We start from the raw sequence: 24,054 nt of genomic DNA, 5'->3' as shown, positions 1-24,054 counted from the left end.
TTTCAGCGCATGTGCGTTTTTTTTCGCCACCTTATCTGAGATAGCCTTTGGGATGGAGGAGGGAGGCTTGAAACATTTGCAGCTGCGGGAGGAAAAAAAGGGAGTGAAGTATTTAAAAAGATACAGTTTACAGAACAATGGCTATACTCTTTCACGGTGAACAACACTATTCACATTACATAGCATATGTGATTTCGGTACAAGGTTGCATTTTGCATCTTATATTGAGTGCCTGCAACTTTGGTATTAGAGATCACACACGCAGTGCCGGGCAACAGAATTCGGCTTGCAGGTGGCCATGGTAAGCCATAGTCTTTCAGCTTCTGCAACCTTCATAACAGCAGCGCCCTCCTTTCCCATACCAAGCAAAGCCTGTTGAGTTGGCCATTTAGTGCTGTGGTTTTCATGTTAATGTGCAGCAACAGAAACCAAACTAACCCCCCGCCCCATCCAATTCTCTGGGATGATCGCTTTACCCCTCCCCCCACTGCATGGCTGGTATCAGGGAAGATCACTGCTAGCCAAACGTGAACAGCTCAGTGCCAATGCCCCCTCCCCCCACCACTTGGCTAACTGTGGGAAGGATTTCTTTTCAGCTACAGGCAAACAGTCCAGTAGGAACGGCCACCTCCGAATGTCCCCTTAATTAAATTCCCGTATTTCAACCAGGTTACCATGAACAATATCACTCTCCTGAGGATAACACAGAGAGATAAAGAACGGATGTTGCTTGAATGCTAGCAAACACCAGGACCACACACTGCCAGGTTTTGTCATGCAATGATACCAGATTACTTGCTACTAGCATGGCGTGGTAAAGTGTCCTACCATGGAGGACGGAATAAGGCTGCTGTCCCCAGAAACCTTTTACAAATGCTTTTCGATTACCTCCAGGAGAGCTTCATGGAGTTGTCCCTGGAGGATTTCCACTCCATCCCCAGACATGTTAACAGACTTCTTCAGTAGCTGTACTGGCCACGAATGCGTCCCAAGTCCTCAGGGCAAATTAATTATTAAAAAACGTTTGCTTTTAAAACATGTATTATATTTAAAAAGATACACTCACCAGAGGTCCCTTCTCTAGCTTGGTTGGGTTGGGAGGGCATTTCAGTCAGGGTGATAAAAAGATCCTGGCCATTGGGGAGAATGGTGTGCTGTCTGCTCTCCTCAAGCTCGTCGTCGTCCTCCTCGTTTTCCCCGTCCGCAAAATCCTCAGCCATGGCGGAGAGTACCCCATCATCGGAGTCCACGGACAGGGGTGGGGTAGTGGTGGTGGCTCCCCCTAGAATTGCATGCAGCTCAGCGTAGAAGTGGCATGTCTGGGGCTCTGTCCTGGAGCATCCGTTTGATTCTTTGGTTTTCTGGTACACTTGTCTGAGCTCCTTAAGTTTCACACGGCACTGTGTTGCGTCCCTGCTGTAGCCTTTATCCATCATGGCCTTGGAGATTTTTTGAAATGTTTTGGCATTTCGTCTTTTGGAACGTAGTTCTGAGAGCACAGATTTGTCTCCCCATACAGCGATCAGATCCAGTACCTCCCATTCGGTCCATGCTGGAGCTTTTTCGATTCTGGGACTGTATGGTCACCTGTACTGATGAGCTCGCCTGGCCAAGCAGGAAATGAGATTCAAAAGTTCGGAGGGCTTTTCCTGTACACCTGGCCAGTGCATCAGAGTTGAGAGTGCTGTCCAGAGCGGTCACAATGGTGCACTGTGGGATAGCTCCCGGAGGCCAATACCGTCGAATTGCGTCCACTCTAACCCTAATTCGAAACAGCAATGTTGATTTCAGTGCTAATCCCCTCGTCAGGGAGGAGTACAGAAATCGATTTTAAGAGCCCTTTATGTCGACAAAAATGGCTTCGTTGTGTGGATGGGTGCAGGGTTAATTCAATTTAACACTGCTAAATTCGACATAAACTCATAGTGTAGACCAGATTCTGTTCCCAGCTGTGCCATAGATTTGCCTCTGTTTACCCTTTTGGAAGTGGGGTATAATCCTATATCAGATGAGTGTGGTGGTGAAGATTAATTGATATTTGTTAAGTATGTTGAGTATCCTTTAAAAGGCATTTATAGAAGTGTTAGGATCATATACCACTTTCTTTCCCTAGGCGTGACAGTGCAAGGAGTGGAAGAGTAGCCACCCTGAATACATACCTCTCTAAGATGCTACACAATTATTCAGGGTGGCTAGCCCCTCCTGCTGCAAACACTGACACGGCTATGTTAGTAGGCTAGCTCCGTCAAAGCTAACATGGGTGTGTCTTCTTAAGCTGGATATTACTCCCCTAGCTCGAAGTGTAGACATACCCTGTAGGTGTGTGGTTTCTAATCACATGAACTGTTTTGAATTGAATGTCAATTCCTAGTTTAGAAAAATCATTTTATGGTATTGACAATTTTGTCTGCCTCAGTGTAATAATCCCTTCAGTTTAAACACAACTAGCAGCAAACATTTGTGTCCTGGAATAAATACTGGTACAGTGTCCACGTTAGAATTTACAATTGTATTATCAAGAGTTAAAACATGACTAAAAGTCTGAGTGTACCCAGTCTCTCTCTATGAATACAGCTCTTTAAATCCATCACCATTAACTTACTGGACACTTTGATCCTGCAGAAGGCAGATTTCCTCACATCGATGTGGCTGTTATAGAAAAAACATTATCTGCAAAAAGCTTTTTAGAGTGAGTGGTGTTCCCACACAGGCCAATCAGAATAGAGATCCAGCATATAGAACGTTCTATTCTGTAAAGGTTCCTATACCACCCTCACCCACCGTAATATCAGCATGTGTTCCAGTAATGCATTAAGCAACGTGACTAACATCTGTCATGTGTGGTGCATAGGAATTGCCAGGCTGCGTCAGATCCAGGGTTCATCTAGTTCAGTATCCTGTCTGACAGTGGCCAGTAGCAGATTGTAAAGAAAAAGGTGTAAGAACCCTGCAGTAGCAGATGTGAGTCTCATCGTGATCTCTAATAGTTAGAGGTTGGCTTAGACCCTGGAGCATGAGGTTTTATACCCCTTCCACAATTTTTATAATGAATTATGGTAATTCTGGATATGTTTGAATCTTGCTAAAGTCTTGGTCTCAACAATTTCCTGTGGTAATGAGTTCTATAGTTTAATCACATGTTTTGTGAAAAAGTATTTCCTTGTATCAGTTTTGAATTTGCCACCTTTTTAATTTAATTGTGTTATGAGACTGGGAACTGCTGTTCTCCCTGTCTACCTTCTCTACACCATTTATTATTTTATGTACTTGTCCCTTCTTATTCATCTCCTTCCTAAGGCGAACAATCCCAGACTTTTCATTCTCTCTTCATATGAGTTTTCTGTACTCTTGATACTTTTTTCACCCTTCTCTGAATTCCCTCTAATTCTGCAATTCAAATAACCTGTTACCTTCCTCCGTTTCCCGGAAAGGTGATCTTTCTCTGCTTTTTAGATTACACTGTAACCTTTCCTCTACAGATGGTTCTGGACCTGAACCCTCGATCTAAGACTGCTCCAACTTCTGGACCTGAACTTTTGGCTCCACAGCTGAATTTCTCTGCTCTGGCTCCTCTTCTTAGTTCTCCGAAAAGGTGTAGTCATGACTGTAATAGGTGCCACTGGAGTCAGGGCATTCTGCTGCCTGCCATAAGATGGGATCGGGAGGTAACCTTAACCATATCATCTGACTGGGCCCAGGACATAAACACCAACACTTAACAGCATTTCTGTGTCACAACTTCTTGTTGCCATGACTCCCTGCAGGGGATAATATTGGATTCTAATGACCGACTTGATGGGTAGTAGTTGTCTATGTCAGGCATTCTTCAAATAACTGCATTGTAGCTGACCTTTGACCATAGATATGCAGATGTCCTAGTCACCAGCTAAAACTGTGCACACATGCCACAGGGAATAGAACCTGGACTTTCTGCTTCATAACAGTCATCTTCAGCCTTTTGTGCTAAAAGAGAGTCTTCCTTTACTGCCAGTTGCCTTAGGCCTTGTATGTCCTTTTGTAGGACTCCAGCCGCTATGAGGTACATAATCACACAGACTGAAGTGGCTGTTGCTCTGTTGAGTAGAGGGCAGCAAAGCCATATACACACCAGCCTGTATATTATAACCCAGATGACCTTGTTTTTATTAATGTACTTGGTATTTCTGTACAGATGCTGCACCGGTTCCGGGACTGACAGACCCGAGACTGTGCTACATACTGGATGGGATCCTCTTCATCTATGCAGTCATCATTACGGCCCTCTTTTTGAAAGCTAAGGTTAGTCTAATTACCACAGTGTCTCCTCAAAACAGTGAACCATTAGGTGTTTGTCAAGTAATCCAGTCTGTCTATGGACTGGGAAGTGGTTGGGGGAAGATCGGATTTTCTTGGATAGTTGCCTGGCTTGAAAGTTGGAGTATAAGCCTATGATCGTTTGGCTCCCATTGCAAATGAGAAGTGCTGGGTTTGCAGTTTGATCGTTGTGATGCCTGAGAGCCTGTTGCTAAGCACTGGGATCTGGCGGGAGTGAAAGCAGTTCAGTATTTGAGCATTGAAGATGTAGGGAAAGCATGGTAGGATTATTGCAACTTCCTTCGTGTTAAGGCTTTTCCTTTTCTGAAGTGGGCTGTGAGCACTCTTAACTGATTTTGTTTTTCCAGAGCAGGGCCCAGAAGTGCACGAGTCCCAAGCATAAAATGCAAAATCTAGCAAAACATTTCAGCTGGTGATCTGTATTGGTGGGTTAATTAAAAAGAAACAGGCAGTGCTCCTTCAAGAGTCGCACCCACTCACCGCCAGAATATGGAAAGTACAAGGCGGGGCCTGGGAGCTTTCAAAAAGTAGCCAACCTAGTCACTGTGGGTGATGGTGGCAAGGTTCCCCAGAGTCCACATCCTGTGAGGATTCAGCATCTGCAGCCACACGATCTTGAATCCAAAATGCATTTCTTCTCTCTCCACCTTAGAACTTGTGGGTGATTTTTGGCTCACGCCCCACCTTTGGCCTGGGCTTTGGACGAGGTATAGACATAAAGAACAATGCCAACCAGCCCCAGCCTGATATTGCCTCATTCAAGCCGTGGTCAGAGCTCTTCCTGCCTTTAGGACACATGGCAGTCACGTGATAATAGTTCAGCCCTGAAGGCTTAGGGACCCCAACACATCCTGACAACAGAGCAAGGAATTGTGGGTCTGGTAGCCATTGTGCGCATGTTTGTTATTGTTGTGCCATGGGGCCCAGTCATGGTAATGAAAAGACAGTCCCTGCCTCAGAAAGATCACTATCTCAACTTATGACAAGACAAAATGGGTGTATAAAACAGACAAACAGGAGTGGGGATGGGGGACAAAATAACAGTAAAATGTGGATGCTTGTGCAAAATAAACACAAATGCCTTCCTTGCTGAGGCATTCTCTGCTAGTGGTGTTTACAGGCGTCATAACAGAGGAAGAATTTGAGGAAGGATAAAGCAGTGGGCCTGCCGATTTTGTTGGGGATTATTTTTTCCTTCTGCACAAGGCTTGGTGTGGGAGAAGTGGGCAGTGAAGATGGGCATTTTTGCCAGAGAGGAGATGGTGTCAGAGGGATGGATGGAAACTTGAACACCAGTAGCTGGGGAACTCTAACTGAAGTAGCCTCCATGCAGTTCAACTGTACCCAAACTTCAAAAGTGACGAGTGATGTTGGCTGTCTCAGGTGAAAACTCTGAGAGATAACCTTTCCCTGAAGGGGAGGAAACATCACATGATAGATGCCAGTCTCCTTGGCCCAGAGCTGTAAAGGTATTTAGCCTCCTAACTTTCATTGGCTTCAACGGAATGAAGCCGAAGTACCTGGGCAGCTCTGGGTCCTTCTTAACTCTGTACACTGCTCTGATACTACAGTGGTGGACCCAGTACCAGAGGCTGCACAGAATAGGTAGGAGATGCTGGGTCAGCACTGTGAGTTGGTTTATGCCTCTTTGAAATGAAGAGACCGTGATAAATGGCGAGAGAGGAATACCTCAGGAACAGGGTCTGAGCACTTAGGATAAATCCCAAGCTAAACTGTGTTTAAAACCACCACTCTGGATGTCGAGTTGGGGACAGGTAATGGATACATGGAGTCTTAGGAGGCTTGGCTCCGGCTGGGAGCTGTGACAGGGGTAAGTGGGCAGTGATGGGCTGTTCAGTGACTCATGAAGGGAGTTGGTGGCTTCAATCCAGTTCCCCCCAGAGGCCAATGTGAGGGGGCCGGGGAAAAGCACAACCCCTGCTTTATGCTAAAAGCAGAGGAGAGCGTCCCTCCTCTCCCTGGCTTAGGCAAGCAGCCCTTCCCCAGCATCTCCACTCTGACTGGCGAAGTGAGAAATCTCCCTCTGGTTTCAGTCTACTCTAATCAATGGGTTCAGCCCAAAAACCCACTCAAAACAGGCACCTTCCTTGTCAGCCTGCAGTGGAGAAGCCAAGGATTGAATAGGCCTGGAACTGGATCTCTCTTCTCGTGGGTACTCCCAGGCAGGGCGGAGGTGTGCTAGTTGGGGTTGGCAGAGGGGAAGTTTGCCCTGCAGCTGCTGGCACTCATCTGTTCCACAGATAAACAGTGTCCCAAGGCAGCATATGCACCACGAAAATCAGAAGGAAGAAAGTTTTAGAAGAAATGAATGGAACTCAGCAGTGGCAGGAAGGAGTTGTGGGGTTTTTTTGGCTGCCGTTATAAATCCAGATGAAAGTGCTGCTCTAGGACTGCTAGTCTGTGTGAGCCTGCCAGAGCGAAAAGACAGATGTACAGATGCCCCTCCACGCACACATTGTACTTGACTGCAGGAGTCATGGACCTGTCCTGCTGTTTGGGGAAAGAGAGCGGTCATTAGGGACGGCTCAGTAAAATTGCCCAGGAGCTTGTGAACCTGGAGCAGCAAGATGCTGAAGCAGGGTTGAACTAGCCCAGCAGTTGCTTGTTCCCAGCCCAGAACTCCTCTAAAGTGAGAGAAATTTATTCCCCTTCTAAGGTTAACAGATTTGCAGGGTGATTTGAATATTGGCAGCAGGTGCATGTAATCTACTTGGAGATGTCCTAGGTAGTGGATTTTACCCATAGGAGATGGAATAGCCTACCTTCTGCAATGTGTCTAGCTGTTAACTGAATGTGTATACAGTAATAATTCAGTGATAGCAAATAACTAAGTTGCTGCTTCAGAGGAAGAGGCAGGATGACAAACCCATCCCTGGTACCACTCCATTTATTTAAGATGGAGCTATAAAATTGGAGTCTGCAGCCTTCCCAGTGTCATGATGGGGAGAGCAAAGAGGAGCTGTTCTGATTCCCCTCAGCAAGAAGAGTTTGTACACGCAAGTCCTGTCTACCCGGTGTTCTTCTCTCTAGAAAGTGGTGTCTGTATACAAAGTTCTGTACGTACGTTCAGTGCAAAGCCCTTGCCTAAATTCATAGGTTAGGGCCAGAAGAGACAGTCAGATCCTCTAGTCTGATCTGTATATCATAGGCCACTACATTTCTCCCAATTACCCCTGTATATAGTCTCAAAACCATTCTGTGTAGACAAACCCTCCATCAATCTTTTGCTACGTAGGCATGTCTGAGGTAGAAAGCTTTTTGTGTGATGCCTTCTTGTGTAGAAAGTTGGCTACAAAGAGGCTTTGCTGAATTCCCCAGGAGACGCAGAGCAGATTCAGTGCAATTAAAAAGGTAACCATTTCCCCAGCAGATCTCATAAATTACTAGAATAGAAGCTATTTTATCTTGTGGCATTTAGAGGCTCTGCATGTCTGTAGAGCTTGTCAGTTCTTTGCTTTAGCTATTAGGCTGTAGAACTGGTACCTCTCCTGGCTGCTGCATAGGCAGAGGAGGCCTTCAAAGAACTGCTAGCTATCTCATTGCCCTCTACTGGAATTGTATATAAATGAATTGATAATGGCCCCTGACAAGCCATCAGCCTGCTTTGGCAGGGTCTGTGCGACTACAACTGCTCCAGCCCCCTTTTAAGCCTGCTACAGGGGCCAGCAAGCACCTTCAGACTGCAGAGGTTATGAGATCCATACTAAAAAGGAAAGGAGTACTTGTGGCACCTTAGAGACTAACCAATTTATCTGAGCATGAGCTTTCGTGAGCTACAGCTCACTTCATCGGATGCATACTGTGGAAACTGCAGAAGACATTATATACACAGAGACCAGGAAACAATACCTCCTCCCACCCCACTCTCCTGCTGGTAATAGCTTATCTAAAGTGATCATCAAGTTGGGCCATTTCCAGCACAAATCCAGGTTTTCTCCCTCCGCCCCCCCCCCCCCAAACTCACTCTCCTGCTGGTAATAGCCCATCAAAAGTGACCACTGGGGGGTGAGAGAACCTGGATTTGTGCAGGAAATGGCCCACCTTGATTATCATACACATTGTGAAGAGAGTGGTCACTTTTGATGGGCTATTACCAGCAGGAGAGTGAGTTTGTGGGGGAGGGGGGGCGGAGGGAGAAAACCTGGATTTGTGCTGGAAATGGCCCAACTTGATGATCACTTTAGATAAGCTATTACCAGCAGGAGAGTGGGGTGGGAGGAGGTATTGTTTCCTGGTCTCTGTGTATATAATGTCTTCTGCAGTTTCCACAGTATGCATCCGATGAAGTGAGCTGTAGCTCACGAAAGCTCATGCTCAAATAAACTGGTTAGTCTCTAAGGTGCCACAAGTACTCCTTTGCTTTTTTCTTTTTAGCTGTAAGTGTGGCGCTAACGGGTATACAGCAATGCCTGTGTCCCTTCAAAGTAGTGGAGTTGGGGGGGGTACCCCAACATGGCAGGCACAGCTGCTCCATAGAGGTGTGCGTGGAGCCAGTGTATTGGCACTGAGTCAATGTCCTACTGTACCTGATTCAAAATGGCATGGGCAAAGCACCTGCCTTAAGGAGCTGTCACAGCTTGTAGGGATCAAACTGCACTAGCAGACGTTGTAGGTTTGGGACCTAGTTACCCGAGATTGTCTGTCTTCCCATGAATATGTACTATGCTAGTCAGGATCAGCAGAGGCTGAAATGGCGTGACCACTATAAAAGTGAAGAGCTGCGAGCAGGGTGCTCTCTGAGGGTCCTCTATTTTGAACCCCACTCCACAATCTGTTGGAGCTCAGACTTTTTAATCTTCCAAGCAGGCATCAAAGCTTGTCTCTTCTCTCTCTTAGTAAGTCTGCTGAGGAGGGTGTCATTTGACGTGGATATATTTATGGGTGCACGTTTGTCTGCTTATATTGTGATGAATGTATGAGACAGAGGCCCAGAGCACCAGATGGGCCCCTAGAGATGCATCTTTTTAAAATGAATGAATATAGGCAATGCAAACTGACCTTGTAAACTCCATTGTAGTAAGAAGGAGGTTTAGCAGCTCTGTAGCCTACAGGGCATGCCAAATATTCAAAGGAGGCTATGCCATTCGTGTGGGGGAAAAAAAAAACCTAAATGTCAGACTAAGTTTACATTTCTGGAGTCTGTCTGCTAGTTTTCAGTGCATAAAGCAAATTGGAAATGTTTAGGCCAAGCTCCTTTTGAGCTATGAGAGGTTAAAACACTTGTAAAAATTTGGTGGTTTTTCACTTTTTGAAAAATCTCAGAACTCAAATGGCTGCTCTTTCACACCCCCCTCCCCCCGAAAAAAACCCCAACAACAACAAACAACTAAGCCTGGGGAGGCCAAGGAGAAGTGTGTGTGCGGTTGGTTGCAAGAGTTGTGCAGATGGGAGCAAAAATATTCAGACTTAAGAGGAAAATTTTCAAACACCCCTCCCCCAATCTATATAGCACCTTCTGCCGCTGCGCAGCTTGGAGACTTAAAAGGTGTCCTTAGTCTTTTAGAGCTTGATCCTGCAGGGCGGGACCCACGAAAGATCTGGCATTAATGCTAGCAGCCCTTGCCCTCATAAGAGACTTTCCAATAACTGGCTTGGAGCTCGACGGTGACCCTGCCGTAGCATGCTGGTGTGCACGTGCACAGTGGAGGGGAACATTCAGTAGGAAATCCTGTCTGTGTTTCAGCTTCCAAAGGGCTGTTATAAAGCACCATTAAAAGGATGACCAATCCTGAGAGTGGACTGAAATACAAAGGAAAGCTCCCTCGGAGAGCAGGGCAGGAATTTGTATAGTTTTTTGGCCCTTTTGGGCACCCCAGATGGCAAACTCTTGATGGCACTGGCAGGGCTGTTAGTCTGTAGGTTCCCCACCTAAGGTAAGAATAACTCCCCCGGGGGCTGTGTCTACTATGCTGCCGTTGCCAGGTGCTCACTTTGCTGTCTCTCTCTTTCAGTTCAGCAACGCTCCTGAATCCCAAGCTCTGCAGGATCAGAATGACGTGTATAATGTAAGTGACTGCTGCTCTTATGTCCACATGTTTTTAATTTGCTCATCCAGACATGCTCTCTCCTCCTGCTGTCCTTTGAATGAGGTGACTTTCTTCTGGCCGGAAGGCTCTCAGGATGGGCTGGATGAGGCAGACTAATGAGGAACAATCACAAGTGGGCAGTGTAGTAGCTACAAGAGGAAGTGACTTCCCACTGGGGCGAGCTCCTAATGGCTCGCCGTGGGGGAAACTTCCTTCTCACTCACCTGTTACCAACAGAACACTAGGACTCTGGTTTAAGGCTTGACGCTATTAATGTGCAGGAGGTGCACTTGGCATGTCCATTCACCAGAAGGGCGGGAACAATTAATTCCAGTATTGAGCCAGTGCTCTCCAGTTGGCAGATGCAGCCAGTCCAATACATGCACAGGAGCTGGTGTGTGGATCACAGAGTGCTGTCTGTAAGTCCATGAAACACACATGTGCCCATCAGCGTATGCTTTCCTCTACAGGGGGCCTGACCCTGCCGTACTACCTCACACTGAGTAGTATGTACGTATTTGAGTAGCCCCATTTAAGTCACCTGTGTCTCTTCACTGCTCTGTGTGGTAGGGTTTAGAATATGGATATCTGGAATGCAACGCTTTAAGGGTCAAATGTGAACTCTTCCCAGGTTATTTATTAACTATTGCTTGAATGTTGCATTGTGGGTTGCTGGAAAGGGAGTAGACCATAGGTTGTCTGTAAGGTACCAAGTCTAACCTCTATGCTCATAAAGAGTACTCTAGTAATGGACCAGAGCACTACACTTGTAATAGCTCCATATGCTTGTACTATCACTATTAGACACTTATTTGTAAAAATACATAATATTGTATGTCTTTTAAAAAAAAACAAACAACCCACAATGTCTCAATGTGCTGTTGATCTCCTGACAGGAATTTATTTTAGATTTACTAGAATTTTATTATTTTACCTTTAGAAATGAGGGAGGGTAATTAAAGGTTTATAAACTAATATATTTACACTGATTTTTTACCTGTTCTCAGGTAAGGAGGCTAGCTAATGCTCAGAGATCTGTTCAGTTATATAGCTTTTCTTCTACACACTTGCATCCTGTCAGTTTCTCCCTTTGCTGATAGGGACAATATGGCACAGCACAGTGGCATGACTATCTTCCATTCAACCATGACAAGGCACTAGTATAGTAAACTCTTGGGAAGGGGACAAGAGAGAGAGTTATGTCATGCTACCCTTGCTTAATTAACCAGAATTCAGCATCAGCCCTAGAACAGGAATATGTTTGTACTGATGTTTTAACCTGCCTCTCAGGCTTGGTGAGACCAGAGTAAGTGGAAGAGCCTACTGGTCAGAAATTGATCTTGTCTTGAGCTGCAGCAAATGGATGAATTTCAGTGTAAACTGAGGCTCACTGACCTGCTGGGGTCCAGATCTAACTTCAAATACCCCCAGAGGTAACATTTGGGGGTTGTATTTTTATTTGACCCTGACAGCTGTCTGGGTCTGAATTTGGATCCAGCATTAGAATCCAAATGGTGGAAATCTCACTGCACCATGTTTGTTTGCTTGCTTGCCCTCCCTCAACCCCTGTTCCCCCACATCCTCTCTGTCAATAGGGCCCCTACTTACTGCTCCTGCGTTTTTTTGAATGAGGCATCCACAAACCCCTTCCCATACCTGGCTTCTAGGTATTTGGCGCTTTGCAAGAGCTAGTAATTGACTTGACCCTCTTCTCCCCACTGAGGGCAGCCAGGGGCAGCAGCAGCAATGTCTGCTCCCTGCTGCGGGTGTGCCGCACAGGAACTGCACACCCAAAAACCTTTGTGTAGTCCCTGAGGTGGCTCCACTCTAAAGAGCCCAGGAAGGGTGGAGGCTTGTGGCTCTTCCTCCCAGAAGACAGCAAGGGTGAGCGTGGAATCTAGTGGGGGGCTGGGGGATCTAGGCAAGATCAGAGCTAGACCCCAGAAGTAGGAACTGTCCATTTCCAGGTTTTGGATTTGAATGGAAGATGGGGTGGGATCAGACATGCAGAATCTGAGCACTACGGGGGCGATTCTGGTTCTTCTTTAAGTAACAGGGATCACTTTATCTCCTGTGGCTCGAGTCACCATGTCTCCATTGGTCTAGTCATGTGACTTGCTGTGTATCCTAGAACATGGGAAGTACCACACTGGATCAGATCCATGGTCCTTCTTGACCAATATCCTGTCTTTTATAGGGGCCAGTATCCGATGCTGCAGTGGATAATACAAACAACCCCACAGTAGGCAGATGTGAGAATCTGGTCCTCATGAAGTGTTTGCCTAGCCCCAGATAGCTAGAGATTAGTTTAAGATTTGAAGCATGAAGGTATTAGATTTCTTCCAATAAACTTTTTAGCATTAGCTATTAATCTCTGGATAGTCTTATCCATGTAAATGTACAGTCTTTTTGAATCTTGCCATGTTCTTGACCTCAACCACATCCTGTGGCCAAAGGATCATCTAATTGTTGAATGGATGAAAAAGTATTTCTTTTGTATGTTTTGAATTTGCCATCTTTTCAAGTCCATTGACTGTCCCCTCATTCTTTTGATATGAGATGGGGAGAACAGAAGCACCTGATCTATCCTCTTTTTATATCATGCCTAATTTTGGGTACTTCTATCACAGCCCTCTCATATTTGTCTACTTTGTAAAATAAACAGTCTCAATCAAGAGTGAGCTCAGGCAAAGGGTTTCCTGAATTTATTGAATGCAAATCAAGACTTTTTAAAAGGGGGGAAAAATCAATGGTGTAATGTCATGGCTGATATAGATATGGTATCAGTGTATCTTCTGTTAAATACAATCAAATCTGCTCCAGTGTATGAGTATACATCCCCAGCTACTAGAGGGAGACAGTATAAAAACCATAATCCTATTTCAACTAACTGTGATTTGCCTTTAGCTCTAGGGTCAGGAAGATCTGAATTCTAGTGGATAGACTAGCAAGCAGGGTGGCTGATGCATACAGCCCTAGATCATTAGTGTTGATTATTTTTCTTTTAAAACTACTTTTTGGCTTATTTATCAGTTATAACTTGTGCAGTAAATTGGATGTTGAACTGGAATTTCCTTCTAGGGTTAACTAATCCAAGATCTAAGTTGCTTATTAGCACAGTCTTTGTCACTCTGACTTCTTTTGCTTTTTCATTGCAGAAATTGTCTCGTACAACCAGAGATGACTATGATGTTCTGGGAACTAAAAAGAGAGGCTCTGACCTTGAAATGGGAGGGAGAAATCAGGTAATTTCCTCTCACCTGCACTCTTGTTTAACTTTCCTTCCTTCCTTTTGTGCTTACCCTCTCTCAAAGATGTGCATGTACCCATTCACACAATGTCCTAGCTAACATGTACCATTATCCTCTGTTAGCCACACGTCTGATGTACCATCTATGCTGCCCCTCAGGACTTGTCCACAACCGGAGTAGATGCCTTAATGCTGAAGCAGGTTACTGGAGATTCTCAAGTGACAGTTCAACCTTAAGCAGGCTTTTGCAGCTGGCACGCTGCCGTGGTGTGGCTAGAATTGAGGGCTGCTGGATATAAACTGACTTGGTTGTGGAAATCCTGCACCAGCTCAACCTCTTGTGACAAGGGTCCTATATGCCCTTAGCCACAGTGGGCTTAGGGCTAGACATAATTCACATAACCCCCTGAAACCTTTTCCTGGCATAGCTATGTTGGTGAGGGGGGTGTATGTGTTTTTTGTTTTTTAAACCAGCGGAGCTGGGCCAGCACAAACTGCACTTACGGCACTCTAGCTTGATTGATTGTTTCAGGGAACTGACCTAAGCTGCGGGCAGTTTTGGCAGCATACCTGTGTCCATTCTAGGAGGGCATTGCTAGTATATCTCCAGTGCTTTTTTTTGGTAATCACCTCCCTAACATAGCTGTGCCAGCAACGATCTTTAGCCTAACACTCCCCCTTGCAGGGGACTCAGAACGCCCTGCTAGCTGCTCGTGTTGAAGCCTGTAGTTAACACTCTTCAGGTCTCTCACAAGGCAAGGGACGACCTTGGATAGAGACAGAAGAGTCCTAACACAACACAAGGCTGGAGTCTTTGATGTGCAGACAGTAAAATCTTTACCCATGCCTTTCTTAGGAGCTCACAACAGCCCAGAATAGGAAATCACACACCATCTCAAACCCAACGGATGTGGGGGCAGGGCATACAGGGGCTGAGTGGTTCACTGTAGATCTGTGTGACACTTTGACTCTTATGTTACTTCACTGGCACTTGCTAAAGTGACTGCACTTGCTGAGACCTCACTGCTGCTGAAAAGGGAGGGGACGCCTTCCCCTTGCTCAGTGTTTCCCTGTGATGCAGATCAAGGGAGGAAGGATTAGGCTTCAGTAAGCATAACAAATAAAAATAAACAACTTCAAAGCAGCAGCTCTTCTACACACATCTGTCCAGGTGCCAGACTGGAGAGCCGTATGTGGAAAAAGATGGCAGTAATATGCGTCCACTGGATACATAGAAACATGGCAGGACATAACCATGCCATTTTCATAGCTATGGCTCATGCACAGAGGTAAAGGATGCTATGTACTCAGCTCTTCCCCTTTGTTTTTCAGCAGAGAAGAAAGAAGCCTCAGGACACTGTTTACACTGTGAGTAAAGGAAGGAGCTGCAGCGTGCTAAAGGCAGTGTTTGATACACTCTCTCACGCAGCAGTGTGTCTCTGTGCTGATGTTGTGTGGGTCAGGTTTTGGATATGTTCCCCGGGCTGTCACCTTTCCCCAAAATGAGCTAGACTGACCCACTTCATAGGGCGAGGATGGGGACTGTACAGAGAGATACTGCCTACCCCCAGCACTTACTGCCCCAGTCTATGGAATATTTTTGCTTCCAGGTGGCCCCCTGCCTGATCTCTCTGAAGCAGCATTGGCAGAACTTCCCTTGTAACTAACTGCAGCCCCAGAAGCATCTTACTGAGGGTACTGGTTCATTAACACTACCACAGTGAAGGGGAACAATATCCTACCCTGAGGGGTAGCAGACAGCCATAGTGACTTGGAGAATTAGCACTAGAGTCCTGCTCAACTTCTCCCTGGGTTTTCATCCTGTGTTGGGAATTTACAGCTGCATGTAGGAGTCCATCGGTTTCCCTTACAGACTTTCAGCACCACCTGAGTTAGCACAGGTTCTGATTGCAGCAGGTCCCTGAGAGTTAGTAAACCCCTTCCCATAGCACAGCCAGGAGGATATCCTCTTCCTCTGACCTTGCAGAGCTCCTTTCTCTCCCTCCCTCTATAGCCTGAGCAGTACCCTGTGCCTGGCCCTCAGTTCAGCTTTTCTCTCGAAATAGGGTGCCTATAACCCCTGATGATGTGGTCATCACTCTACAGCCAGAGGAGCTGTTCTGAACCTTGGTTGACCCTGGGATTTTCTAGTGAAGGAGCCAATTACCAGTTAGTTGAGTTGGTGCTATGAAGAAGTACTGGTAGAATAAATAGTCCGTTAGATTCCATCCATGCTGCATATTCATTGGCTTGTCCCATGCAATGTGCCACACAAAAACCAACTAGTGTGAGCTATAGAGGACAACCCTGCACATAGTTCTAATCCATCTTGACTCTTCATGACCACAGTCCAAGAAAAGTCATCTGGTGGTGTATGAGAATGAAACAGATGGCTGAAGGCTAGCCAGACTCATCCAGGATCTGTATCAGGGTTACCACAGTTAGAAGGCCATATGGAGAAACTGAACAGTCTCTAGTAAGAGTTGGAGTATACCATGGCTTGGCAAAAAGTCCCTTATTATTTACATGGGTGCTTAATGCACTCTCAGAAAACAGCCAGAGCATAGCACCCTGCCGCATGCTTTTTGCAGCTGATGATGTGCTTGTGGGGGAGAGCAAAGAGGAAGTGGAAGAAGATTTCAGAGATGGAGGGGCATACTTGAAAGAAAGGGCATGAAAATCAGCTGCAATAAAACAGAGTATAGGGGCTGTTGATTCGATACCTTGCAGGAAGATGCCAAGACTGTCTGGAGGGCAGCCATTACTAACAGGTACAGAAGTTCAAGGACCTAGGTTCGATAGTAGAGGATAAAGGTGAGCTCAGCAATTAACTTAAGCAGAACAGAAAAGGCATGGACTAAATGGAGAGAAGTGAGCTGAGTGCTCTACAATAGGCGAATGCCTAGCAAATTGAAAACAAAGATCTTGCAAGACAGTAATAAGGCCTCCACATTTGCATGGCTCTGAATGCTGGGCACTGAGGAAGAGAGAAGCAGGTCTTGAATACAGTGGAAATGAATGCATTAAGCTGGATGCTTGCAGTTAGAAGGATGGAGAAGAAGATTGGAAGAACATATAGGAAACAGGATGATACCCTCCATTTTTAAGTTTAAGACAAGGGTTGGAAGACTGAGCTAAACGTCATACAGAAGTATTTGATTAGTTGTCAGATTTCCAAGAAACTGCTTTAAGAGAGACTGGACTGGAGAAGGTCTCAAAGAACCAACCTCATATAGATGGAACTAAGGCTAGGAGTTGTCTGAGGGAGGGGAGGGATTAGAAGTGAAAGGGAGGGAAAGGAGCAACTCTGCAGTGGGGCTAAGGATATCAATGGGGCTAGCACGGCTTCTTACACTGCTAATGCTGTTCTCTAAATTTGGTTGCCAGTCTTTGCAGAAGGACAAGATGGGCGAGGCATACAGTGAAATTGGGAAGAAGGGAGAGGTGAGTGGTACCTTTCTTTTCAAGAAGGGCAGGTATAATGATGCAAAGAATTTTCCATCCCATATAAGAGGTTCCCACTACAGCACACACAAAGTTAATTCCCAATTAAAAAAAAAACCAAACCACCCCACTAAAGCAAGAATTGACTTCTTTCCAGTAGCAGCCGCAGTCTACTAGTGCTTTCCAAACAGCTAATACATTAAATATTGAAGTGCTTTGAAAGCTACTGATGAAAAGCACTCAATAAAAACCAGGTCTTATTAATGTAACTTTTACTTCTGTTCATGACTTGAGTGCAGCCTTAGAGGTTAGACAGAAGGTAGTATCCCATCAATACTAGAAACAAACGAACGGTTACACCACTGCCGTTATGCTGGGCATTCAGTTCTGTGCCTGCAGAATAACTTCAGGGAAAAAATTAAATGTGCTGATTTTTAAAAACTATTTATACCAATTTTCTTCCTTCCCAGCTTAATTTAAGTTTCGGGGAAAGTCTGAAGAAAAGCGGTGCTGTAGTTTCAAAGTTCTGAATGTTTGATGCCAAGTGAATTTTGGACTGTGTGTCAGTTTGCAAACATCACTGGGAAAAGTCTGCCTTGCACGCTTGGTGCACAGTTTACAAGGGCTCCAGTTTCCCCCCCTCAAACCAAATAAAGGCACTCATGGTTCTGGGTAAGGATCATACCCTTGCTGAGTTTCAACTCTCAAGCATCTTTATGGTAGTTCTTGCTAAAATTGCATAGGTAGACTTGTTTTTAAAAAAAGGTAAATACCCCTTTCCTTTTCCTGTCACTCAAACAGGTATGGGCCTGGGCCCAAAGGTCCAAACAAAAATTCACCTTCAGAAAAAGACAAATTGGAGAATTTCATCCTCAATAAGAGTATTTTGTTTCAGAAAGCTGTGAAAACAAGGGTATTTAGTGTAAACTTTAACTTTAGTGGGCACGACAGCTGATAATGTTCACCTAACCCCCTCAGATGGGGGTGTGCATGCAGCTTGTCAGCTCACCCTTTCGTACATACATCGTAGTGCCTAAGGACTGCTGCAGCCACTCTTTGAAATGTCACACTTGGTTCACTTGGAAACCTGCATCTTGCATGATGCTGTGGTCAGCTGGTTGATCTGACAAAACACCATTCCAAGGGAAATGTTTCATTGATTGGAATCCAGGTGATAAGGCCGGTTTTTCTTCTGAAAGCCGAGAGAGACCGAGAGCTTCTGGGGCTATTTACGTGCATGTCATTTTACTGAATGCTGTTTGAGTTTGTTGTTTCCTAAAGGGCCCATGAGTGCTTCCTTTGCATCATAGGCTGTTCACAAAATTAACGCTGGGTGAAGAGCTGAAGGTTAGGAAACTTACTGCATTGTCCTCTGTATTTAATGGAGTGCAGAGTCACTTGGTCCCCACGTGGCATGCAGCAGTCACCACCTGAGAAATGAGGGCCGTTTCTTAATTGTATCTGGCCTATAAAATAGGAGGCACTTTTGTGAACACTACATATTGAAATACAGTAAATCACAGCGCCCCTACTACACAAAGCAGTAGTGGCTATTAATCCATGGCTTCTCTTACTTCCCAAAGCACCAGAGGCGGCGAGGCAAAGGGAACGATGGCGTCTACCAGGTAGGGAGTGCACACATATTAATGTTCTCATCTAATTCAGTAATTGGATTGCAGCCCCTAACTGTATGTCTAACCTTTGTTTGCTAATGGATGATGCTATGGGGCTTTAGAGTGTCTGTGTGACCAGAGGTGATATGCTGCTGCTACTTCAAAGCTAAGAACACCCCGCTGTAACCTTTTGTTAAAAGTAGCCCAGATCATCTTAAATGTCCCTGCTATTTGTATTTTCCAGCAGGAGAGGGAGGTGCTCGACACTAGTCCCAAAACTCTGGCAGCTGGACTTCCTAAAACAATCATTTGCTCCCTCTGTCTGCTCTGTAGTCCCTGATCCAGATAGGTCAGCTGTAACATGTAAAGGATAAAGAAAAGGAGGACTTGTGGCACCTTAGAGACTAACCAATTTATTTGAGCCTAAGCTGTAGCTCACGAAAGCTTATGCTCAAATAAATGTGTTAGTCTCTAAGGTGCCACAAGTCCTCCTGTTCTTTTTGCGAATACAGACTAACACGGCTGCTGCTCTGAAACCTGTAAAGGATGTGTCTGGTTGTTCTTGAAGTAGCTCGACTTAGCTGCTGCCTAATATGAGCAACTGTTGGTTAAGGGCTGCCTAGCACCTGCAGCAACTCAAAGGTGAAATCAAAAACTTAGTTCTCCTTAGTTCACCACCAGCTACAGTCAACAAGCAGCTTTTGTTATCTCACAGTATTGAACAGGCAGGTTCATCAGGAGATTTTCATTTTCTCTGGCACATGTGGCACTGATCACTAGCGGAGAGGGTAGGTTAGCAGCAGGGAGTTGGACCAGCGCTGCAGCACCCGTTCAAACTGGTATTTTTACCTGAACCGGAACTGAACTGGAAGAAAAAAGGTTGGGTGACGGGTTTAAAATAAAGGTTTGGCATTTTTAAGCTCAATATTTTAAGCTGTTGTGAACTTCTTTCATGAAACCACCCCCAGGCCTGGCTTGAGGCTTGTCTACACTAAAGGCTGTAGCACTTCAGTGAAGACGCTACCCACGCTGACAGGGGAGCTTCTCTGGTTGGCCCAGGCACTCCAGCTCCCTGGGAGGCCGTACCTATCTCGAGGGGAGAAGCCCTCCCAGTGCCATAGCACTGTCCACACCATGAGTTAGGTCAGTAGAACTGTGCTGTAGCGACGCAGTTAAACCAACCTAAGTTGCTAGTGTAGACCAAGCCCTAGTGTAAGGAGAATAGAAGGAGGCAAGTCCACAAACAAAGGGAGGAAGGGGGCAGCTCAGGACTGTACACCAAATGAGGCAGCCGGGGGCCCAGAGCTAGATGAAGCATTGCTGGATATTTGTATGTGCCAATTAAATCCCCTGGCAGAGAGTCCCAGAGCCCAGGTCAGCTGGCTCAGGCTGAAGCCCAGCCTTTGAGACCGATTTCAGAACCAAAACATCCACACTGCTATTTTTAGCCCCACCACATGAACCCTGTGAGCTCATTGACCTGGGCTCTGAGACCCTGTGCCATGGGTCTCTTATTGCTGTGCAGCCATAGCCTCTGAGGTTCCCCTGTAGGGAGAGAAGAAGTGGAATGCTCCCTGGTCCCAGGAGTTAGTAACTTTTCAAGTCCAAGGGAAAAGCTCTCCATCCCCGGGGCAATACGTTCCTACAGATGCCCCCCCCCAAGGCAGGGCCCATGCCCTAAACTCACTTATCCTTTCACTGCAGAGGTCCCATATAGGAAAGAGCAAATGGATGAAGATGTGATCTGAGGGAACTAAAACACAGTGTTCTTAAAAAAGTTTACAGAAAACACTATGAAAACTCATGTTAAAGTTGAAAAATAAATGGTCAAAATAAAAAAAGCTTCAACTGTAAGTTTTAACTCTTTGAGTTTACTTCCACTAAGACTGAAATTTTCCTTCTCTCCTACACTTAACTTTCGGTGAGCAACTTTGTCATGGTGGTCATACTTGTAGCTGAGGACTGAGTGGGATCTCCCTGAGACGCTTTCTCCACGAAGGCCTTAGTTGCAGGCTTGATCACTACAGATTCCCCAGTAGGAGAACAGAACATTTTTGCTGAAGTGGAATGGAGACTGACTCATGCTACAGCTGGGTTGTTGGGTTACTGGCTTGGGATGTGGGACACCCAGGTTAAAGTCTCTACTTGGCCTGATTTGGAATGTGTTGGGTCGGGAAAAACCCTCTGATCTCAATCAGGCAGAACAAAGACTTGAACCTGGATCTTCCACATCCCCAGTAAACATAACTTACGTACCTGAAAAGTTGCCATGAACCTGAATGGTCATCGGCTGATCAGCTCTAACCAGCCGCAGTGATTTTGTTCAAAGCCGGTTTCAACTAGGCCCTTGTGAGATTATAGACTCACAGAAAGGTAGGACTGGCTGGAGGACCAAGTAAACCTATGAATGTTCAGTATCAGCCACTGAGCTAAGAAACATACCTTTAAATCGGCACAGAGCATCTTGCTTTTAGCCAGTATCTACAGCCTGCAGGAGTCCCAGCAGCTCGTTGCTCAGTTAGCTGTAGATGGAGCCTTTGGGCCTCAGGTACCCCAGAGTCTTGTGTGCTGGTTGTTCATCACTTTAGTATACTATTGCAATCAGTGCAAAGGATGCTGGGACAAGTAAAGTAAATAAAGCCATTTGTCACAGCTAACTGAGTGATGCCCAAGACCATTTTGGAATAGAAAATCAGAGGGGCTGCGGTGGACTGAACTGGGGAGAAAGGGATTGATGAGTACTCTTCCATCTGCAGTGCTGCTGCCATACCAAATGCACCAGGCTGGTGGCAGAAGTTGGTGTTAAACTCAGGTGTCCTGTCCAAATTCCTACTTGGGTCAGTGCAGAGGCAAATTTAGGGAAGCAGAATGCACTGTCAGTTGGACATAGCTTATTGTGGTGCATAGCTCTGCCTAGCTGACACATTTGTCCACTGTTCAGACATAGCCACTGTGAGTGAACGTGCTGCTGCTGAGGCTAGTATTGTAAAGCACTGTTGAGCTTTCAGGGTAAGTTACTATAGCAGTGTTTTTCATTAACCCGTATTCAGCATGCATCTTACCTTCAGGGTAACTGATGGCCATTGACCTTTCATCTTCAAGGGAAATAGTGATCTGAACAAGTGCCTCTCATCACTGCTACAGACCAGATTAGTGTGCTGAACACAAGACTAAAGGACCGATTGGTCCACGGTCTACCTCATCCACCTTACCCTCTCTTTCTTCTTTCAGGGACTCAGCTCTGCAACCAAGGACACATATGATGCCCTCCAGATGCAGCCGTTGCCCCCTCACTAAGTGGCATTCATGCAGTGGATGGGCAAGACTGAGAAGTCCAGATGCTTTGGGGGAGGAGAGAAGGGAAACAATCATCAATCCAAAAAGGCCATTCAGTTAACACCCATTTTTTCAGGGCTGCAAATTACATATGCGCGATTCATTGCACGAAGCAGGACAAGTCTGGATTTAGTTCCCCTCCTCCCTTCCCCCCTTCAAAACTATACTATCTCAAGCTTTAGCTTTTAAATGTACATATCTGTAAAACTATTCCTAATGATCGTGGCTGTTTTGTACCAGCAAGTGTTGGGCAGGAGACTAGGACTTTGGGTTCTCTTCCTCCTCCTCCTCATTGAGCCGGTTTCTCTAGCTATTTAAAAAGCAAAACAAAAAACCCCCCAAACTACACCCCACCTCACAGGTGGCTGATGTTTAATTACTGGCTAAAGCACTTTTAAGGTCCTCGAAAGGAAGGTGCTATAGCTACACCCAGTATTATCTACAGGAAGAATAATCTGCATCAGCATAACTAGGGCAGTCTCGCGCCAATATTTTTCTGCTGTAAATTTAGCTTTATTTCTAAGCTGGTTTTAGCTGTGGAGAGCTGTTCTTACTGTGGATGACGACATGTTCCTTGAGTGAAAGACAAATGCTAAAAGCAGGCTGAGGAGGAATCAGTGCTCGGCTGCAACAAGCTATCAAGAAAACAACATCCCAGTGTGAACAGCTCTTGCAGCACATGGACGGCATCCAGAAATGCTAATGGAAATATATGAAAGCTAGGACACCTTTACCGGTGAGATTCCACAGTAAAAACAGGAGTGGTGCAGCATACAGATTTTACCACCTCCATCATCCATTATGATGTGAGCCAGGGGATTAGGCCTCTGGAAGGACTGACATTTGAAATAATGCTGGAGAACACTGGGAAAGTTGGGATTTAATTAAAAAGGGAAGTTTTTAAATAGACAATCCAAAACTTGACCTCTCTCTTCCCTCACTGTTGCTCAAGCCACACAATTTTTTAAGGGCTATTCCTTCCCCACTTAAAGTACAGCACCAAAGTATGTTCCTGTTATATAAAACAATGCCAGCAAGTGATGAGTATATTGCTAAGGAAAGTGTACAAAAGCCGAAAGAAATGTAAGAATTTGTAAATACCTTGCAGGATAAGTTTAAAGATGAGCAAAACAGATTCAAGACAAAGGTGATGGTGGCTCAGCAATTCAGACGGTTTCTGATAAGGTAATAAAATTGATGGGGAAGCCATGGACGCGTAAATGTGTTTACCTGAGCCTTGTGCCATTCCTGCCGTTGCTATCCCACCACAAGGGCTGCCTGCACCCACCTGAACTGTCACAATTGCGATGTCAAACTAAGCAAGGCTGGACAGGGTGAGGACTTGCTGGAAGGCTTCCATCGAAGTATTGCTGAAATCTCTGCTGGTGGCAGCAATAGCTTCCGGCCTGGTCTGTATGTAGGTGTTTTTTTGCACTGCTTTAATAATTATATTGGTTTAGAAACAGGGACATTCACTGAAATGAGCGATACCAATATAAGCACCTTTCACAGTGTTATCAATGCATCTGTAGTAAGGTGTTGGTGGTTCTACCACATTTTTTTGTGCCACCTGAACTATACAGTTTCTAAACCAATACAAATACTGGCTGTAGACAACCCCTTAATATGGCATTGGGGGCCCTCTCAAATATCAATTTTTGGACTTACTATTCCTGTTGTGAGACAAAATGATTAGAGGCATGGAAAGACTGAGTAAAGAGGGGATATGCTAGAGTGTTCACTAACATAACAAACAGAGAAGGTAAATCCAGCACTCATATTTACCCCCTTTCATAATACAAGACCAAACTGCCAGTCACTGAAATTAGAAGACACGGAGTTTACAACTGCCAAAAAGAAATGGTTATATACCCCACAAATAAGCTAGGACTTGACAGCTATAGGGCAGTAAAGCCAAGAGTTTCATATTAAACAGGAAAAAAAAGAGGTGGATTTAAAAAAAACCCCTCATCTGTGTTAGGGAATAAGACAACCACAAACCGAGGGCGGGGGAGTTCCCCTTTATGCTGTCTCTGGCTCTAGTAGTTCT

The 24,054-nt window shown here is 45.4% G+C and overlaps 1 protein-coding gene across 2 annotated transcripts in view; it reads left to right on the top strand.

Moving 5' to 3' along the window:
• Positions 1–23,058, top strand: part of CD247 (CD247 molecule) — an 85,493-nt gene extending 62,435 nt beyond the window's left edge. Inside the window, exons 1-8 of one of the 2 annotated variants that reach the window (XM_074946928.1) lie at positions 3,513–3,665; positions 4,172–4,278; positions 10,287–10,340; positions 13,520–13,606; positions 14,944–14,979; positions 16,999–17,055; positions 18,639–18,680; positions 21,900–23,058. In XM_074946928.1, coding sequence (XP_074803029.1) covers positions 3,653–3,665; positions 4,172–4,278; positions 10,287–10,340; positions 13,520–13,606; positions 14,944–14,979; positions 16,999–17,055; positions 18,639–18,680; positions 21,900–21,965 — 462 coding nt within the window. In that variant the 5' untranslated portion in view covers positions 3,513–3,652 and the 3' untranslated portion in view covers positions 21,966–23,058. Of the gene's footprint in view, positions 1–3,512; positions 3,666–4,171; positions 4,279–10,286; positions 10,341–13,519; positions 13,607–14,943; positions 14,980–16,998; positions 17,056–18,638; positions 18,681–21,899 lie in introns of those variants that run through there. The other variant, XM_074946919.1, reaches the window with a different exon arrangement.
• Positions 23,059–24,054: the final 996 nt, after the last annotated feature.

This window comes from Natator depressus, chromosome 1, assembly GCF_965152275.1.
Source record: "Natator depressus isolate rNatDep1 chromosome 1, rNatDep2.hap1, whole genome shotgun sequence".
Classification (NCBI taxonomy): Eukaryota; Metazoa; Chordata; order Testudines; family Cheloniidae; genus Natator; species Natator depressus.
This window is presented reverse-complemented; position numbering and strand designations above follow the sequence as displayed.